Source organism: Panthera pardus, unplaced genomic scaffold, assembly GCF_024362965.1.
Source record: "Panthera pardus isolate Hobbes unplaced genomic scaffold, ASM2436296v1 HiC_scaffold_7, whole genome shotgun sequence".
NCBI lineage: Eukaryota > Metazoa > Chordata > Mammalia > Carnivora > Felidae > Panthera > Panthera pardus.
In genome coordinates, this window is record NW_026527002.1 from 35,287,092 (window position 1) to 35,305,255 (window position 18,164).

Genomic DNA, 18,164 nt, shown 5'->3' on the forward strand with positions numbered 1-18,164 from the left:
CTCACAAACCATGAGATCGTGACCTAAGCCGAAGTCGGCACTCAACTGACTGAGCCACCCAGGTGCCCCTACATGCTGTATTTTCAACAGCATTCTACTACTGTGAGAAAGAAAAACATTTAAGTTTTGGTTATAAGAATTCCAAGACATGGCTGCTTATGAATCTTATAAATCTAGGATCCTATAATTATATGAATATTTTTGAAACATAAAATTAAAGTATGGATTATTGTCTAGGAAGAAACACAGACTTCTTATCTAAAGTAGCTTTCCTTTTAGTTATCAAGTTATTTTAAATTTTTTTTGCACACGAGAATAATTATAAAGATTAGAAAACTGATAGACTTGTTGGAATAGATTTGCAAAAAGTGGTTTTGATAAAAGTAAAGATATAATATAAAAATAATATATTATGTTGTCATATCATATTGGGAGACCACATATGGATATAGAGATGAAAGACAAGAAGCAACATTTTACAAACTCAAGAGGTGAAACAGAAAAGAGAATAACAGAAAAAATGGCAGAAACTATGCCACAAATGTCAATTAAGTTAAGTTTCCAGTGGAAACAGTGGACTAAAGTGTGGGAAAAAAATAGCAGAGTTTCCTTAAGCTGTTAAGTGACATTTTAGAGAAAACAAAATTCAGTCTGTTTACAGAACACAGTGTAAAGTTCTAATCTCCAAGCAACAGACCATATGAAAAACTAGCATTGTCTAATGACCCATACAAATTCTTATTCTAAAATGTTATTAAAAAGGCTCACATAGTGTTTTATATTTTTAAAAATGAATTTAGAATTGACACCTTAAACATTGGTTAAATTGGGCACCAGGGTGGCTCAGTTGGTTAAGCTACTGACTCTCGATTTCAGCTCAGGTCATTATCTCACGGTTTCTGAGATCATGCCTGGTGACAAGGTCTGTGCTGATAGGTCTCCTCCTACTTGGGATTCTCTTTGCACCACCATTCCGCCCACACCCCCCCGCTTGCACTCTCTCTCAAAATAAATAAACATTAAAAAAAGTTTGTAAATCAGTCAATTACTTGGGCATTCCAAAAACAAAAATAAAAAGAGAAATATTTGCAATGAAAAAAGCCATGCACTTACCATCATGATTAGGATTTCCTAGTGTCCATGGCTCATCTGAGTCAAAATGAGTATCTCCCCCAATTCCTGGTCCAGGGAAGTAGGCATGTGCCAAAAACCCTCCCTCTCCATCAAAGGGAGAACTGTCTCCATGAAAACCAGAGGCGAAAATGATGGTTATATCCACATCGCGTTTGCCATTTTCTAATTCACTGTAAGGAACTTCTTCAAATGTCAGAGGAGTCACATTCTGCCACACATCAAAGGCACGGCGAATAGCTTTCCGAGTTTCAGGGTCTCCAACTTTTGGAGTGACGTTCTTTATACTGAAATTTAGAGAAGAGAATAATGAGTATGGCTTTTTAATATATAGTTCAACTTATTACAGATTTCAATGTATTCAGTTGAGTAAAATACTAGAAAAACAGTCATATTAAATAAGAAAAAAATTAATCAATGTCTCATGTCTTTATAGCTAGATTTCACCACACTGAAGTCGTTTAATTCTCAATAATATAGTATTCATCCACCAAGGCGACGAGTGAGAAGTTCTTCTCTGCAGAATGCTTAACGGGGGAGTAATTAGATCGATCAGTCACTTTGCCTCCTGAACAACAGAAAGGCAGCTTTGCCAAATGACCAAACAGGTGCAACAGTTTCGAGCTGAAATTAAAAATTCAATTTCTTTCTGGCTATCATTACTTTTAAGGGCACATCATGGTGTGCACACATGTTACTTCCAAACAATGTCCTTATGTTATTTTTTATCTACAAACACCAATTCAGCAGATGCAAAGTTATTTCTTAGTTTTTAAAGGAAAGGTTATTACAGTTTCTATTGTTTTCTTATAGTACATTAATTCTTTCTAATTATAAAAAGCAATGTGAAGCACTGGGTGTTGTATGGAAACCAATTTGACAATAAACTTCATATATTGAAAAAAAATAATTAGATATGATAAAAAGTAAAAAGCAATGTGAGTGAATAGCTTTTTAATACAGATATTTAACAATTATATTAATTTAAAGAAGTAACTTGGACATTAATTTTTTTAACGCTTATTCATTTTTGAGAGAGAGAACAGAGCATGATCTGGGGAGGGGCAGAGAGAGAGGGAGTCAGAATCCAAAGCAGACTATAGGCTTTGAGCCATCAGCACAGAGCCCGACATGGGGCTCGAACTCACTGACCACTAGATCATGACCTGAGCAGAAGCTGGATGCTTAACCAACTGAGACACCCAGGCACCCCAGTAACTTGGACATTATTTAGTCTACTTTTCTTGAGTCTAATAACAAATGGATACTTCAATCAACAATCCATGAGTCCATATATTTAAGCAAAAAAACCCTTAATACATAAAAGAGACTATAATATTTAGGTAAATGTTTATTGCAATGCAGTAATAAAAGAGAGCTGAAGGCTAAACATTTACAATGATATGGCAGTAGTAAAATTATGGTGTCTCTATTATATATCATAATATACATAGGACTCAAAGTTATTTTTTTCTACTTTAAGGCTATTTAGCAGCATAGAAAAAAATTAAGATAAACTTTCTGGTGGAAAATAATATACAGATTATATTTTTAGCTCACTTGTAGGTATGTCTCAATAATTACAAATGTGAGGCAGGTATCACATTTTTACGACACATTCTTTGAAAGAACACACTACATATATGGCTACTGTTCTATGTGCCAGAGATACAGCTTTGAAGAAGAGTTTGCTTCAGTGATAAGAGATAAACAAACAAACAAACAAAAAAACCCAACAACATCAAAAAGATAATTACAGATGGTAGCAAGTGAAGGTTGAGGAGGTGAGGTCAGGTCAGTAGATAATAAATGGGAATTCAATGACTTGCTTAGCGAGCACACAGTTTCCAGCCACAAGGAATAGTGAGCAGCCCCCACACATTTGGCCAGTTCAAAGAACGGGAGTGCTCTGTGAATTGGTGTAAAATGAACACTCAGGACAGTGGTATGAGATGAAAGAAAACTGGCAGGAAGTGAGTTATATTCTGTGAAAGGAGAAGCAGAGAAGTATCCTGGTATTATTCTAGTTAACAAAGACCACTATGTCTAATGAAAAATGGATAAGAAGACAAGAATGGAAGCAAGGCAACATTTCAGAAGTTCAAGCAAAGGAATACAGAACATTGTACTAGAATGGTAGTCATGGAGATAGGAAGAATTACACTATTTCAGTGAAAGTTCTGAGAGTACTGTTAGTGGGAATTGGTGTTTTATTCAGCGTGTAATGAAGAAATTATTTTGTTTTAAAAAAGAAAAAACATCATTAGTATGATATGTATATAAGTACATAATCGTTCTGAGAAAAATGAAGTGACATAGTAAAAAATAATAAATGTGAAGTGTCCTTTGGATTTGTAAACACATCACTGTGTTTTTCAAAGCTATGCCCTGATTGGCGTCCAAAATATACTGAACCACAATATTTGTGATGCCACTAACAAATACAAGACACATGAGTGCACTTCAAAGTTAGAGTTCTGAACAATGCACAAACAAAAAAAAATTTTTGGAATTTTTATGCCATTGAGATGTAGTTTGTACTTACTAATAATTGAAATAATAATGAACACAGAGATATATGGTATCAACAATAATAAGACTGTTATCCTTAGTAGTTCTAACGATGCTCAAAATTATTAAGATATATATTTGCAAAACAAAAAATGCTATACAATGAAGGTTATGCTTGAAAAACCTAATAAAGCTAATTTAATTTTAAAGTGTTTTTACTTTGCTTTTCTGTGAATAGAATAGTTATAATGAACATACTTTTTTGTTTTTTGGTCTTTTTAAATATTTATTTTGAGAGAGAGAAAGAGAGAGAAAGAAAGAAAGAGAGAGAAAGTGTGTGTGTGTGTGTGTGTGTGTGTGTGTGTGCGCACAAGTCAGGAAGGGGCAGAGACAGAGGAAGAGAGAGAATCCCAAGCAGTCTCTGCACTATCAAAACAGGGCCCAATGTGGAGCTCCAACTCGGGAACTGTGAACTCACGACCCGATCTCAAGTCGGAGACTCAACCGACTGAGCCACCCAAGCGCCCCGAACATATTTTTCATTCTAATAAGACAACTGATTTCATTTTTTGGAAGGCTTTATCAGTTTTTTTCATTATGCCATTTCACGGAGTCTTTTAAACTTTCATGTTGCTAAATTTTGAAACTTTTACCTAAAAAAATTAATAAATGTTATCTTTAATGACCATGCCTTATAAAATCCTATAATAAAACTGATCAAATGGGCATTTTTTGACCTCTTTATTCATCAGAACAATTGGTAGTGAAACATGTCAATTGACTTATAAGATAACTGTGTCAAGTCAGGATTCCCTAGCTTTAACTGCACTGAATCCATGCCAATTCATTTAATAACAATTCTACATACTAATCATGGAGTATTTCCCTTCAGTGTTTTCACAGAGTAATAAATCTTTTCCAAAGTTAGAGCATTATTTTATCTCTAATATGAAAATAAGAAAAAAAACCTATATATTTTGGTATTTGTATTGTGTATTAAAAGAAACTTGTACTCTGCCTTATATTTCTCAATAGAAACATAAATCTTACAATGATAAGTCAGATGTTAAGTTTACTATATTTCCTTTAGGATAATTTTTTTAAAAGTGTGAGAATTTGATATTCAGAGAAATAGCAAATTTCGAGAAAATGAGGTCTTTACTAACAAAACCCTACTGAAAAATATATGTGTGTTTTCTTTATTGATGACACTGTAGGAATTATTTTGCTTCATTAGTTCTATAAAATAGATAAATGTAAACTGTAAAAATATAAAACATTTGTTCTTTCGAATAGATGTTATAAGAAATGTGAAACAAAGCCCTTGCGAAAGGTTTTTTGCCTTTCAAATGAAGTAAACTCTGTAATTAGTTACTTGAGTGGCACAGTAAATATTACCCAGTGCCTAAAGATTACCATGAAAAGTCAGGATTATCTAGTTTTTTTTTTTTTTACTTTTTTAACGTTTATTTATTTTTGAGACTGAGAGAGACAAAGCATGAATGGGGGAGGGGCAGAGAGAGAGAGGGAGACACAGAATCCAAAACAGGTTCCAGGCTCTGAGATGTCAGCACAGAGCTTTATGCAGGGCTCAAACTCACCGACCATAAGATCCTGACCTGAGCCGAAGTCAGCACTTAACTGACTGAGCCACCCACAGGCTCCTCAAGGATTCTCTAGTTTTAACATCACTGGATCCATACCAATTTAATTAATAACAACTCTACATATTAGTAATTATTTCCCCTTTAAATTTTGAGAGTGATAAACCTTTTTCAAAGTTAGGGTAATGTTTTATCTCTAATTTTGAAATAAATAAAACTGAATACTTCAGCATCTAGTTAAGTTACAGAAGTTGTGCGTGCGTGTGTACTTATGTCAAAATTATTTTTATATGGACAAAGCTAAATAGCCTTTAGTCAATTCAACAGACAAAAATTAGTTGGTCAGAAAAGCATACTAACATTTTATGAAAAATGATTAGCAACTAAATGGAATGTATTGTAACTGAGAAAGTAGATAATTGCTAGGAGTATAACAGAGTAAAAATAATCAACATAATTGACATAGTTAAATTATTGTCAGATCCATATCCAGAATGTATTATGATATTCTATCAAGAGAGAACTAAATAGACTAATTTACTTTCATTCATATAATGTTTGTATCTTGATGCAGCTTTACTTTAAGTAGAAGAAATGGTTAGAGAATAGAGACTGAATATGGAGTCTCTCCCTCTAGAAAAGCTTACATTAAATATTTTGCTATTTCCCAAGACACTAGTTTCTCAGGCAAGGCAGACTAAAGTACGTATACTTCGGGTTTTATCAAATAGTGTCTGTTACACAGCCTGTCATGTATCCTCTAGACACACAACCTGAATTCTCTATGAAGTCAAGAGCATCATCAAATTCAGTGACCTCATTGGGTTTAAAGAGAATAATGACAAATGTTTCTGGGGAGGAACTGATTATTGCTCAAAACTTTTAGGTTTCTTTTCTCTGCATATATTATTAAAGTAAAACAATAACTTCTAGTGTGTAACTTCAGGAGTCACAAAAACATTTATTTAAAATCAAAGTTAACTAAAGGAGAAAATACAAAGAGAGTCAATACTAATTAATATAACATAATAGTATCACATTAATTATTATGAATCCTTGTTAATATAACACAATTTAAAAAACAGCTGGATCTGGCAGTTTAAGTACCTACTCCTGGGACACTTACTACATAAAATATTATTTTGGAGTTTAGATTTTATGAAGAAAAAGAATTTAGGCTACGCATATATTATACCATATTTAATAAACTTGGGAAATAAAGCTATATTGATAAAAAATAAGGTTATTCATTAAATTCCTATTATTGTTTTGAATAAAACACACAATTCATTAATTTATTCAACAACTATGTAATGAGAGCATTATACACAGCAGCCACTCTAGGTTCTAGGGAGCATAACATGGATATGGTCTCTGATGTAATAAATGCTGTAAGGTCTTGATGTCACATAAAATATACTATTTTGCAATTATTCACTTAAATACCTGTCTCCCACATTCAACTATGTGTTCCATGAGAGCGGGGGTCTTACTTAACTCATCTATTGCCAGTGCTGTCACATAATGCTGTTCAATAACCACTTATTGAATGAACAACACTTAATTACCCAAGAAGCAAAATGTGCCAAAAGAAAATTGATCATAAAGATGCAAGTAAGACATGAATGGCTACCAGTATTTATATAACAATTATTACCAGCATGTAAATTATGCATCAGCCAAAGTTACATAGACCTCTAAGAATACTTATGTGATCCTCTGGTACGATCGCAGAAGTTCCCATTTCTAGGTATCCTGCACTGAGGTCATTAAAGTGGAAAGCCTGGGAGCCTAGACATTCCCTTTAAGTGGTGTAATTATAGAAGGCTGTTTCCAATTCCACATTTTAAAGATAGGAAGAGATTTTAAAGTTATATAATCTAACTTTCCAACCATTCCACAAATGGTCTCAAATTTCCCTGACAAGTGAATAAGTTGTTTGGTTTATATGCTTCTGATGATGAAGACTTAGGATGAATGATTTAATTTTCCAACAGCTCAAAATATTAGGTTCTTCCGAAAGCCTTTAAGTATTTGAAAATAACTGGAATTTTCTCCTTTAAATAATTTTTTCCATCATCTTGAGAATCCTTGGCTCTAATATTGAGCTCTTTCTCATGCAGCCTGTTTTCAAGATCTCTTAGCATTTTGATTTCCTTTTTAAAGGTGTACTTTAATTTGCCAAGAAGCAGCTGGAAATGTGGTGGACCGAACAGAAAAAGGATACATCAGGTAAAGGTTGGCCAGCAAAGCAAAGAGAAAAATTGGCATCATCACTGCTTTGGACACTTTGCTTTCTATCAATCTAATCTGTTCATTTCAATTCTTTTTTGAGCCATATGATGCTGTTGGCTCATAACGAGTTTGCCATCAAATAAAACCTAGTTCAACCACCCCCACTCCAACTGCTGGCTGCATTCTGTAAGGGCACATTTCAACTATCCTTTTAAAGAGTAATTTTTTTCCCTCAATAGAATATCTTGTATTTATTTTTCTAAATATAGTAATAAAAGTAGTAGTAAATGTTTATACAGTACTTACTTTACACAAGGCAACTTAACACCCTACATATACTAACTTTAAAATTTAAAATCCTTAGCTCTTGCCCTCAACTTTCTGTAATTCTATTAAAATACTCTCAACAATTTCTGTTGTCTGGTGAATTAAAACAAGTTAAGACGGAGCACCAGGCTGGCTTAGTCAGTTGAGCAACTGACTCTTGGATTTCAGCTCAGGTCATGATCTCACTGTTTGTGAGTTTGAGCCCTGTGTTGGACTCTACACTGACAGCGTGGAGCCTGCTTGGGATTCTCTCTCTCTCTCTCTCTCTCTCTCTCACTCTCTCTCTCTCTCTCTCTGTCTTTCCGTTGCTCACTTGTGTGCATGCACTCTCTCTTCATCAAAATAAATAAACTTAAAAAAAAAGTTAAGATGATAGTTGGCATTTCCTAAGCACTATGTTTCAAGCACTGTCCTGAAGTGGGTTCTTCTGTTTGTTTGTCTGTTTTTTTGGGAGTTTTCCCCACCATCATCTGACTTAATTATCTCCTAGGTTTTATGATGTGGGTAGTGTTACAATACTCATTTTGCACACAGGGAGAATGAAACTTAGAAGATAAAGTAGCTTGATTCTGGTCTTACAGGTAGCAAGTCAGAGCCAGGATTCAAATCTAGATCTTTCTTACTCCAAAATAGAACTCATAACCACATGATGAGTTTATCAATAACCTAGAAGTTTACAGGGATAGACACATAATTATTTTAGTATTCAAAACTGGCTGACACAGTTGTCAGTATAGGGACATAGCATAAACGGAATTATGATTAGTTCTTAACATGATGGCTCTTAAGTTTCTTTCTTTCTTTTTTTCTTAAACCAATGGTGTAAGTCAGTACCTAAGTACGCACAGACAGTAAACAGGTACACTGTTAAGTTTGGAAATGAGATGAGAAAAAGGACACTACTTGAAATGAAAGCAATAAATACCAGTAGGCAGAGTTGTGTGTTTTGTAGTTCTAAAGTTGATTATGCACATTAATCCAATTAATATTTACTAATTTTATATGGTCTGGGGTAAGAATCTTATTTCATTGTTTTCCATATGGATAACAACTTATTACAGAAAAACTTAACAAGTAAAATAGCCCGTTCTTTCCCTAATGATCTACAAGGTCTTCTCTGACATAAATAAATTGAAGCCACAACCCCCAATTATATTTATAGATAGGGCCTTTAAAGAGGTAATTAAGGTTAAATGAAGTCACAAGATGGGGTCCTAATTTGGTTTGACTGGCATCCTTATAAGAAAAGAAAACAAAACAAAACAAAACAAAACAAAAAAATAGCAGAAATCTCCTTGTCTCTCCACACATGCACAGGAGAGGTAAGAGGAGGACACAATGAGAAGGTGGCTGTCTGAAAGCCAGAAAGAGAAACTTCACCAAAACTAACCTCGACAGCATGTTAATCTTGGACTTCCAGGCTCCAAATTTGGGGAAATTAAATTTCTGTTGCTTAAACTATCCAGGCTGTGGTATTTTGTGATGGCAGCCTGAGCAGACTAACACAGATTTAATGGACCAACTCCTTTGAAAGACACAATCTGTAAAAACTTACACAAAGAGAAACAGATAATCTGAACAGGACTACATCTATTACGCAGACTTAATAAAAAAATTAATAACCTTAAAAACATGAAAAAAAAGAACGAGGCCCAAATGGTTGTATTGGGTCTATTAAACATTTTGTTAGAAGTCATACCAATTCTCTACAATCTCTTCCAGAAAACTGAAGTAGAGGAACACTTTCTAACCCATTCCATGAGGCTAGTACTCATGGAGTTAAGTAACCCAGATAAAGACTTTACAAGACAGAAAAACTACATATCAGTGTTACTCATGAACATACATGTAAAAATCCTCAACAAAAAATTAGCAAATCAAATCCAACAATGTGTAAGAAGAATTATTCACTATGACAAAGTGGGATTTACCCTACAGGCATGAGAAGCTGGTTCCACTGAAAATCACTTAATGTAATCCTTCACATTAAAAGGCTAAAGAAAAATCATATGATCATATCAATAGGTGCAGAAAAAGCAAAGAAAAGCAGTTCATAAAATCCAACACTCATTTATAATAAAAACTTCCAGCAAACTAGGAATAGAGGGAACTTCTTCAATTTGATAAACATCTAGAAAAAAGCTTACAGCTAACATCATACTTACTGATAAGGAACTAGATGCTTTTCTCCTAAAGACTGGGGAAAAGGCAATCATGTTTGCCTTCAGCACTCCTTGTCAACATTAGACTGACAGTCTCAGTTTTAAGACAAGAAAAGGAAATAAAAGACACACCGATTGGGAAGGAAAAATATAACTCTTTTTTTTCACGTGATATTATTCTCTGTATAAAATATCAAAGAATTAACAAAGTAATCCTGGACTAATGAGTGATTATAGCAAAATTGGAAGATACAAAGCTAGTATACAAAAGCCAATTGTTTTCCTATATATCAGTTACAAACATTTGGAATTTGCAATTAAAAACACAATACTGTAAACAGTACCAAAAATAAAAGGAATATTTAGGACTAAATCTATTAAAATATATGACTATGGTCTGAATATTTATCTCCCCTATAATTCATATATTAAAATCCTAACCCCCAAAAATGATGGTAATAGAAGATGAGACCTTTGGGAGGTGCTTGAGGTCATGAGGGTGGTGCCTTCATAAATGGGATCAGTATCCCACAGAGATCTTAGCCCTTTTTGCCATGTGAAGATACATGTGAAGTCTGTGACTCACCCAACCTTACTGACTCCTTGATCTCAGACTTCCAGTCTCCAGAACTGTGAGCTGTAATTTTCTGCTGCTTATAAGCCATTCAATCTATGGTATGTTGTTATAGGCTCTCACTTGGACTACAGTTTATGCCTAAGATCTATATGAGTAAAAGTAAAAACAAACAAACAAACAAACAAAAACCTAACTGGGATTAAAGAAATCAAAGACCTAAATAAATGATGAGAGTTTCATGCTCATGAATATTAAGACTCGATGGTGTTAAGATATTAGTTCTTCCCAAATGATCTGTAGATTCAACACAATCACAATCAAAACCCTACCAATTTCTTTTGAAGGAACAGGCAAACTAATTCTAAACTTTGTATGGAAGAGTAAGAGACCCCAAAACACAAAACTGAAGAAGAATAAAGTCAGAAGACTGGCACTATCTGATATCAAGACTTAGTATAAAACTTCAGTAATCAAGACAGTGTGATATTGGTTTACAAATAAAAAGAAAGGACAGTGAAACAGAATAAAGAGCCTAGAAATTGACCCACACATATAAGTCAACTGATCTTTGGCAAAGAGCAAAGGCAATGAAGAAAAAAATGGTCTTTTCATCACACGGTGCTGGAACTGAACTTCCACATGCACATAAAGTGAATCTAGACACTGACTTTACACTTTTAATAAAACCTAACTCAAAATTGATCATAGACCTAATTGAAAATGCAAAATTATTAAACTTTTAGAAGATAACATAGAAGGAAAACTAAGTGATCCTGGGTTTGGAAATTATATTTATTTATTTATTTAGTTAGTTAGTTAGTTTTTATTTGTTTTTGAGAGACAGAGAGAGAGAGAGAGAGAGAGAGAGAGACAGAGTGTGAGTGGGGGAGGGGCAGAGAGAGAGGGAGACACAGAATCTGAAGCAGGTTCCAGGCTCTGAGCTGTCAGCACAGCCCGACGCAGGGTTCAAACTCACAGACCAGGAGATCGTGACCTGAACCACAGTCAGATGCTTAATCAACTGAGCCACCCAGGTGCCCCTGGAAATGATATTTCTGATACAACACCAAAAGCACAATAAAAGAAAAAATAATTGATAAATTGGACTTTATTAAAATTAAAACTTTTGCTCTGCAAAAGACACTGTAAAAAGAATGAGAAGAAAGTCACAGACTAGGAGAACATACTGGAAAACATATCTGATGAAAGACTTGTATCTAAAATATATAAAGAACTCTTTTTAAAAAAAGCTCTTAAAAACAGCAACTCAATTAAAAGTTAGTCAAAACAGGGCGTCTAGGTGGCTCAGTCGGTTGGGCTTCTGACTTCGCTTCAGGTCATGACCTCATGGTCTGTGAATTCGTGCTCCGTGTTGGGCTCTGTGCTGACAGCTCGGAGCCTGCTTCAGATTCTCTGTGTCCCCCTCTCTTTGCCCCTCCCCCACTGATGCTCTGTCTCTCTCAAAAATAAATAAATATTAAAAAGATTAAAAAAAAACAAAAACATTAGTCGAAAGATCCAAACAGACATCTCACCAAAGAAGATGTACAGATGGCAAATAGCATATGAAAATATAATCAGTATAATGTATCATTAGGGAATTGCAAATTAAAACAGCAATCAGATCCCACGACACATCTATTAGAATGGTTACAATCCAAAATACTGACAACAGTAAATGCTGGTGAGGTTGGAGAGCAACAGGAACTTTAAATTATTACCGGGAGTAATGCCAAGGATAAGGACAGTTCAGCAGTTTCTTACAAAACTAACTACGGTCTTACCATATCATTAGCGATTTATACTCCTGGGTACTTATCCAAATGAATTGAAAATCTTTGCCCACATAGAAACATGCCCATGAATTTTTATGCCATCCTTATTCATAACTGCTCCAAACTGTATGCAAGCAATAAGGCTCCAATAGGTGAATGGGTAAACACACAGTGGCCCATCCATACACAGAATATTACTCAGTAAGGAAAGAAATGAGCCATCAAGGCATGAAACAAGATGGAGGAACCTTAAATGCACATCGCTAAGTGCAAGAAGGCAGTCTGAAATGGCTATATACGTATGGTATGGTTCCAACTCTATGACACTCCAGAAAAGCAAAATTACAAAGAAATTAGAACAATCAGTAGTTTCTAGGGGTTATGGAGGAGAAGAGGGATGATGAAGTATAACACAATATTTTTAGAATACAATATAATAGAATAAAACTATTCTGATGATACTGTAATGCTGCTTGACATCATGCATTTGTCAAACCCATAAAACTACAGCACAAAGAGTGCACCCTACTGTAAGTGTGCACCTTAGTTAGAATTAACATACCAACACTGGCACAGCTATTGTATCAAACAGATCCTACTAATGCAAGATCTTAATAGAAGGAGAAACTATGAGTGTTTACACGAGGTGGTGGTGGGCAATGTAGTATATGGGAACTACTTGTATTATCTGCTCAACGTTTTTGTAAACCTAAAATTTATCTAAACATGAAATGTATTATTTTTTAAGTTAACCATATTCTTTAGGTATTTCTGAAAATTGTCTAGGGTTTATTCAGTGCTTTCTATATAGGAAGTGAAATAAACTGTAACTAACAATAGTTTTATTTCTTTACAAATTCTTGTATCTTTTATTTCCTTACAACTTTAAGTAGCTGTGCAATGTTGTTAGATGCAGAGGTAGCAGGTATTTCTGTTCTTGTTGTCCCTTAAGGAACTCTTCTAACACTTCACATTTACTACATGGGCTTGACTTAAGACTGCTTCCTCCTTGATTTCTCTTATCTGCAGAAGTAACTGGAATAGGTTGCACAAAATTCTAGGAGCATGCTATCTGGGAGGATTAGCGAAAGAATATAAAATAACACTGAAAAGTGTTCTCAAAATAACTAAAATAAGTTCAAATGGCACAAACCAGATGTATTGGTAGAAAATCTATATACTGAGGCTTAAATTTTATCTTTTTTTTTTTTCAACGTTTTTTTTTTTTTTTTTTTATTTATTTTTGGGACAGAGAGAGACAGAGCATGAACGGGGGAGGGGCAGAGAGAGAGGGAGACACAGAATCGGAAACAGGCTCCAGGCTCCGAGCCATCAGCCCAGAGCCTGACGCGGGGCTCGAACTCACGGACCGCGAGATCGTGACCTGGGTGAAGTCGGACGCTTAACCGACTGCGCCACCCAGGCGCCCCTTAAATTTTATCTTTAAGTGTACGAGAAGGGTTATTTATACAAAGAATGAGAATTATAAATGTCTTTCTTTTATTCATGTAACTCCTGGCATCCTACCCTCCCCTTGAAGTGTCCTGCCCTTCCTTGCCCTTTAGTCTAACAAGTTCTTTCTCTTCCTGTGGTGGTTAGCTGAAAGGCCATTTCTTTAGGAAGACCTTTTCTGGTTTTCTAGAATGGGTTAGACGGCCCTGTTTTTATAAGTTTCTCTTCCTTCCCTTTCATAACAGGCATCACATTTATATGATTGATGAACTTATCCACAGGACTGCAAATTCCAAAAGAACGAATGGAGACCCGTGTTCTACTTATTTCTATAACCACAGGGCCTAGAATTGTTTTTGTTCAAACACAGACCCAATAGACAGTTGTTCAATGAATTAATGAATAACTAGAAACATCTCTGTTAGCAGCAATGGTCACTCCAGGATGGAAGACACTGGCATCCCTTCGGCGTCCTTCAGGAGAGACAAAACAAGAAACGATGATCCAACTGCACTGTTCCCAAAAAGATAGAAAGTAAAATGTTTGGACTGATACTAAAAGCTAATTAATAGAGTCAAAGACATTTTGCTTCAAAGACAATTATTTGTAAACTTTATTATTTGATTACTTTTTAGATTATGAATCCTTATTAAAGAATGTCAATGTGTAAAATATTCATCTCAGAGTTGCTCAGGATTTGGTACTTTCAAGAAGCTTGAAGACATAGTTTACAAAAAAGATCTAGAATTTAAGAAATGTTTACAAGGACTCCAAATGGCCAATTTATTCTCTTCTTGATTGCAGGTCTCAGTTCCCTATGTCAACATCATATTCCTATATGTTACCACGTGGTCAATGTGCATAAGATGGCCAACAAAATGTCAAAATAAATGGTTGTGAAAAATGGAAAAAAACAGTAATTCCTCATTAGTTCTCATACCTGTAAGTGATGTGTTTGTGCTGCCACTTCTGTCCTGTTAATGCATATCGCTTTCGACGAATATTAAATTTGGAGCTACCTCTTGTCTGGTCAGGTACGCCACATCGAGGCTTCTTCATCCAGCTGCAAAAAGCAGGGTTTTCCGGTTAGTTACCAACAACTCTCATCATTCATTTCAAAAGGAAATCAGTTGGGAAGTTAACCAATGACAGTGATGATGAAAATGGGAAAACCTAAAGAAGAAAATTGTCAATTTTCATGCAGTTTGAACCCAAGTAGAAAGCATTATTTTTTCCCCTGAATGATCAAGAATCGTTGGTTTTGAACTCAGCTCTCTTAGATATTTTTTGTCTCTCTAATTTACTTTGAGCTTACTATAGACTGAAGTCCTCTTAAGCTTCTAACTAGAATCTGTTTTTAACAAGATCTGTGATCTTGGGCAAGTCATTAATCCCTAGTCTCATTCATAGAATGAGACTTTAAAAAACAAATTTTCACTAAGGTGTCTTCCAACTTGAACATTCAACAATTTTTAAAATCTATTAAATAACCCTAAATTTCAGGATTCAAGAAGGTATATGCTATTCTCTCTTCCAGCTTACATAGAAGTAAACTGTTTAGGGGTGCCTGGGTGGCGCAGTCGGTTAAGCGTCCGACTTCAGCCAGGTCACTATCTCGTGGTCCGTGAGTTCGAGCCCCGCGTCGGGCTCTGGGCTGATGGCTCGGAGCCTGGAGCCTGTTTCCGATTCTGTGTCTCCCTCTCTCTCTGCCCCTCCCCCGTTCATGCTCTGTCTCTCTCTGTCCCAAAAATAAATAAAAAAACGTTGAAAAAAAAAATTAAAAAAAAAAAAAGAAGTAAACTGTTTAAATAACATTTGCCTTTCTCGAATTTTTCTTTTTACTTTGCTCATTATCCCAATTTCTAAGCAACATCCATTTGCTTTAAATTAGTAATAACTAAATTCAATGATTAATTTTTTTTTCTGGATATGAGGTTTAATATCACACAAATAAGGTTTAACATAATTATCTTAGGAAAATGACATGCTTTTTGATTTACTAATTTTTTAACACTTATACAAGATACAGTTGTGTAACTTTTCTAAGAGTCTCTTTTTACCATTGTCCTGTTTTCTATGTAGTCTTGCTTCTTATCTAAAAAGAAAGATTATCATGATTTTGAGAAGTGTTTCTTTAGTGACTCAAAAAATGGCTTTACCATTCATTAACACATTTAATTTATCAATTGCAAAGCTAAAGCAGAGTTCACGGTGCTACATGCTTCAGCAAGTAGAAATGAGAAAAGAATCAATTTTCGTTGTATTTCACCAAATACTTTATAATTTCTATACTCTTTAAATGGAAAATAATTGACTGGAGAGATGACTATCAAAAGATGTCCATTTGGGGAAAATGAAAGAATAGTTTACATGTTACATGGATAAATCAGCTAATCAGTGCTTATAATAATGACTTCATGCAACAATGAAATCATGACTTTTGCTTTTTAAGAAAGATGACAATTTTCCAGTAAGCACTGAAAAAAGTTTCCCTCTCTCTCTCTCTCTTTTTTTCCTAGTAATAATGTAGACATTGCAATTATCAGACTTCACAAATTCCATCCTAGTCTAAAATGCATTGTGGAGTTACTTCAGAAATCTCTATTTCCCTTTATTAAAGTCTCCAAACTCCTAAGAGGTGATATGGCCCTTAGGGATCAAACTCTGTAGAGTGGAGAATGGAGATCTTCTACTTTTAAATAATATTCCCAGAGCATTCCTAAACCAGTTTTTTTGAGACATATTTCACTAGCCTGTAAAACACTCAAGGGCAGGGCATCTGTATAATCCTGGTACCTGGTACAAACCCCGGAATATAAAAGATATTCAATGAATAAATGGATAGGGAAACATTGTAATTTTTAATGAAAAATTATTAATTTTTATTACATATTATAGGGCATAGATATAGATTTAACATGGAAATATTAAGCATTAATGGTGGGTTTATTATGATAAGTGGCTTTTATATATGGATATTTCATTAATTATACTCTCAGCAAAAATTATAATATTCCTAAGGCGGGTATTTATGCTTACTTATCTCACTGAAAGTACTAACAGAATAAACAATATATAATTATTAAATATGAGTAAATTTACCAAATGCGGGAAGTGGTTACATTTACATTTTGCTAAGAAAAATATTTAAGTTCTCACTCTGGGAAGAGAAATAATTTTGAAATGGGTAAGGGGATAAAATTTCACAAAATGGTGTTACCTATTATCAGGATAAAATGTATTGTCAATGAGGATATATTGTTTAAAATTACCTTAGTAATCAATAAAATTAAAAGATGAAGTTAACAATTGAAAAGAAAATTAAATTTACTGATATAAATTTCCATTTTAAGTTATTCATATGTTGGATCTAGTAAAATTTTTCTCAGTGAAGCATTGCATCTTCCAAAGGATAGGGTTTTTATGATGAGTATTAAATTTTTGGGCTGAAAGATATCTCTGCTGAATTCTTTATATGTTTCTTAGGCTTTTGCCCATTAAATATATTTTTTTTCTTATGTTCCAACTACTAGTTACATTTATTTACTCATTCCATCCTTATTCCTTCATCTTATAATATTTTTCAGCTTTCACAACATGTTATGAGATATAAAGAAAAAGTGTGGCTGAAAAGATAAACAAGGCAAAAGGCCCTTGTTGAGTTTACAGTCTATAGGAAGGACATCCATGATTAAAAAAAAAAAATACTATATAACGGGTTAAGAGCTGTCACATTTCTTCCAAGATACCCTGTCATTATTTCTAATTTTACATGTAATAAAAAATTATAATTTTCTTACCCCAGATCTGTACCAATTCCTCTGATGCCTTATTTCAGCCAAAAGTCTTAACCTCCTTCTAATGCCCAAGCTAATACCTAGGTAATATCCACCACTGCTCTTTCCTCAGTCTCCTCTAATCAATCAGGAGGCTGTCTCTCTTGTTTCCAAATTTCTCTCTCGCTGTCTAAAAGCTTTCCTTCTTGCTCCTAAAGATAAATCTTTCCAGAGCACAGAAGTTTTCTCTACATGCTCTGGGCATGAAATGCTTATATAGAAAGAATCTGATTCAGGCCTACTTAGGGAGGATACCCTGTCCCCCTACTTCCCAAGATCCATTCAGGTTACTAAAGAAGTAAACTTCTTTCTACCTTTCTATGTAGTGACGTCTGTCTGGAATAACTTTTTCTCTCTTTTCACACTGAGAATCCTAAACATCCTTCATTATGCAACTCATATAGGTACAGTTTACAATCGCAACACAGCATGGATTATACTCCGTATTCTGATTTGTGTCTCTATTGTCCGCCGGCCTGAGTCAGGGCAGAGAGCCAGGTATGGGGCCAATACCCAGTAAAGTCTCCAATAAGGAACATGAAGCAAATAGATTG

General features: G+C 34.6%; 1 protein-coding gene across 3 annotated transcripts in view; it reads right to left on the reverse strand.

The window, feature by feature from the left end:
• MMP16 (matrix metallopeptidase 16) overlaps window positions 1–18,164 on the reverse strand; it is a 310,239-nt gene that overhangs the window by 143,444 nt on the left and 148,631 nt on the right. For all 3 annotated transcript variants that reach the window (XM_019453413.2, XM_019453412.2, XM_019453411.2), the window contains exons 3-4: window positions 14,715–14,837; window positions 1,114–1,418 (exon numbers count right to left, since the gene is read on the reverse strand). In XM_019453413.2, the coding sequence (XP_019308958.2) occupies window positions 1,114–1,418; window positions 14,715–14,837 (428 nt within the window). The remainder of the gene's footprint in view (window positions 1–1,113; window positions 1,419–14,714; window positions 14,838–18,164) is intronic.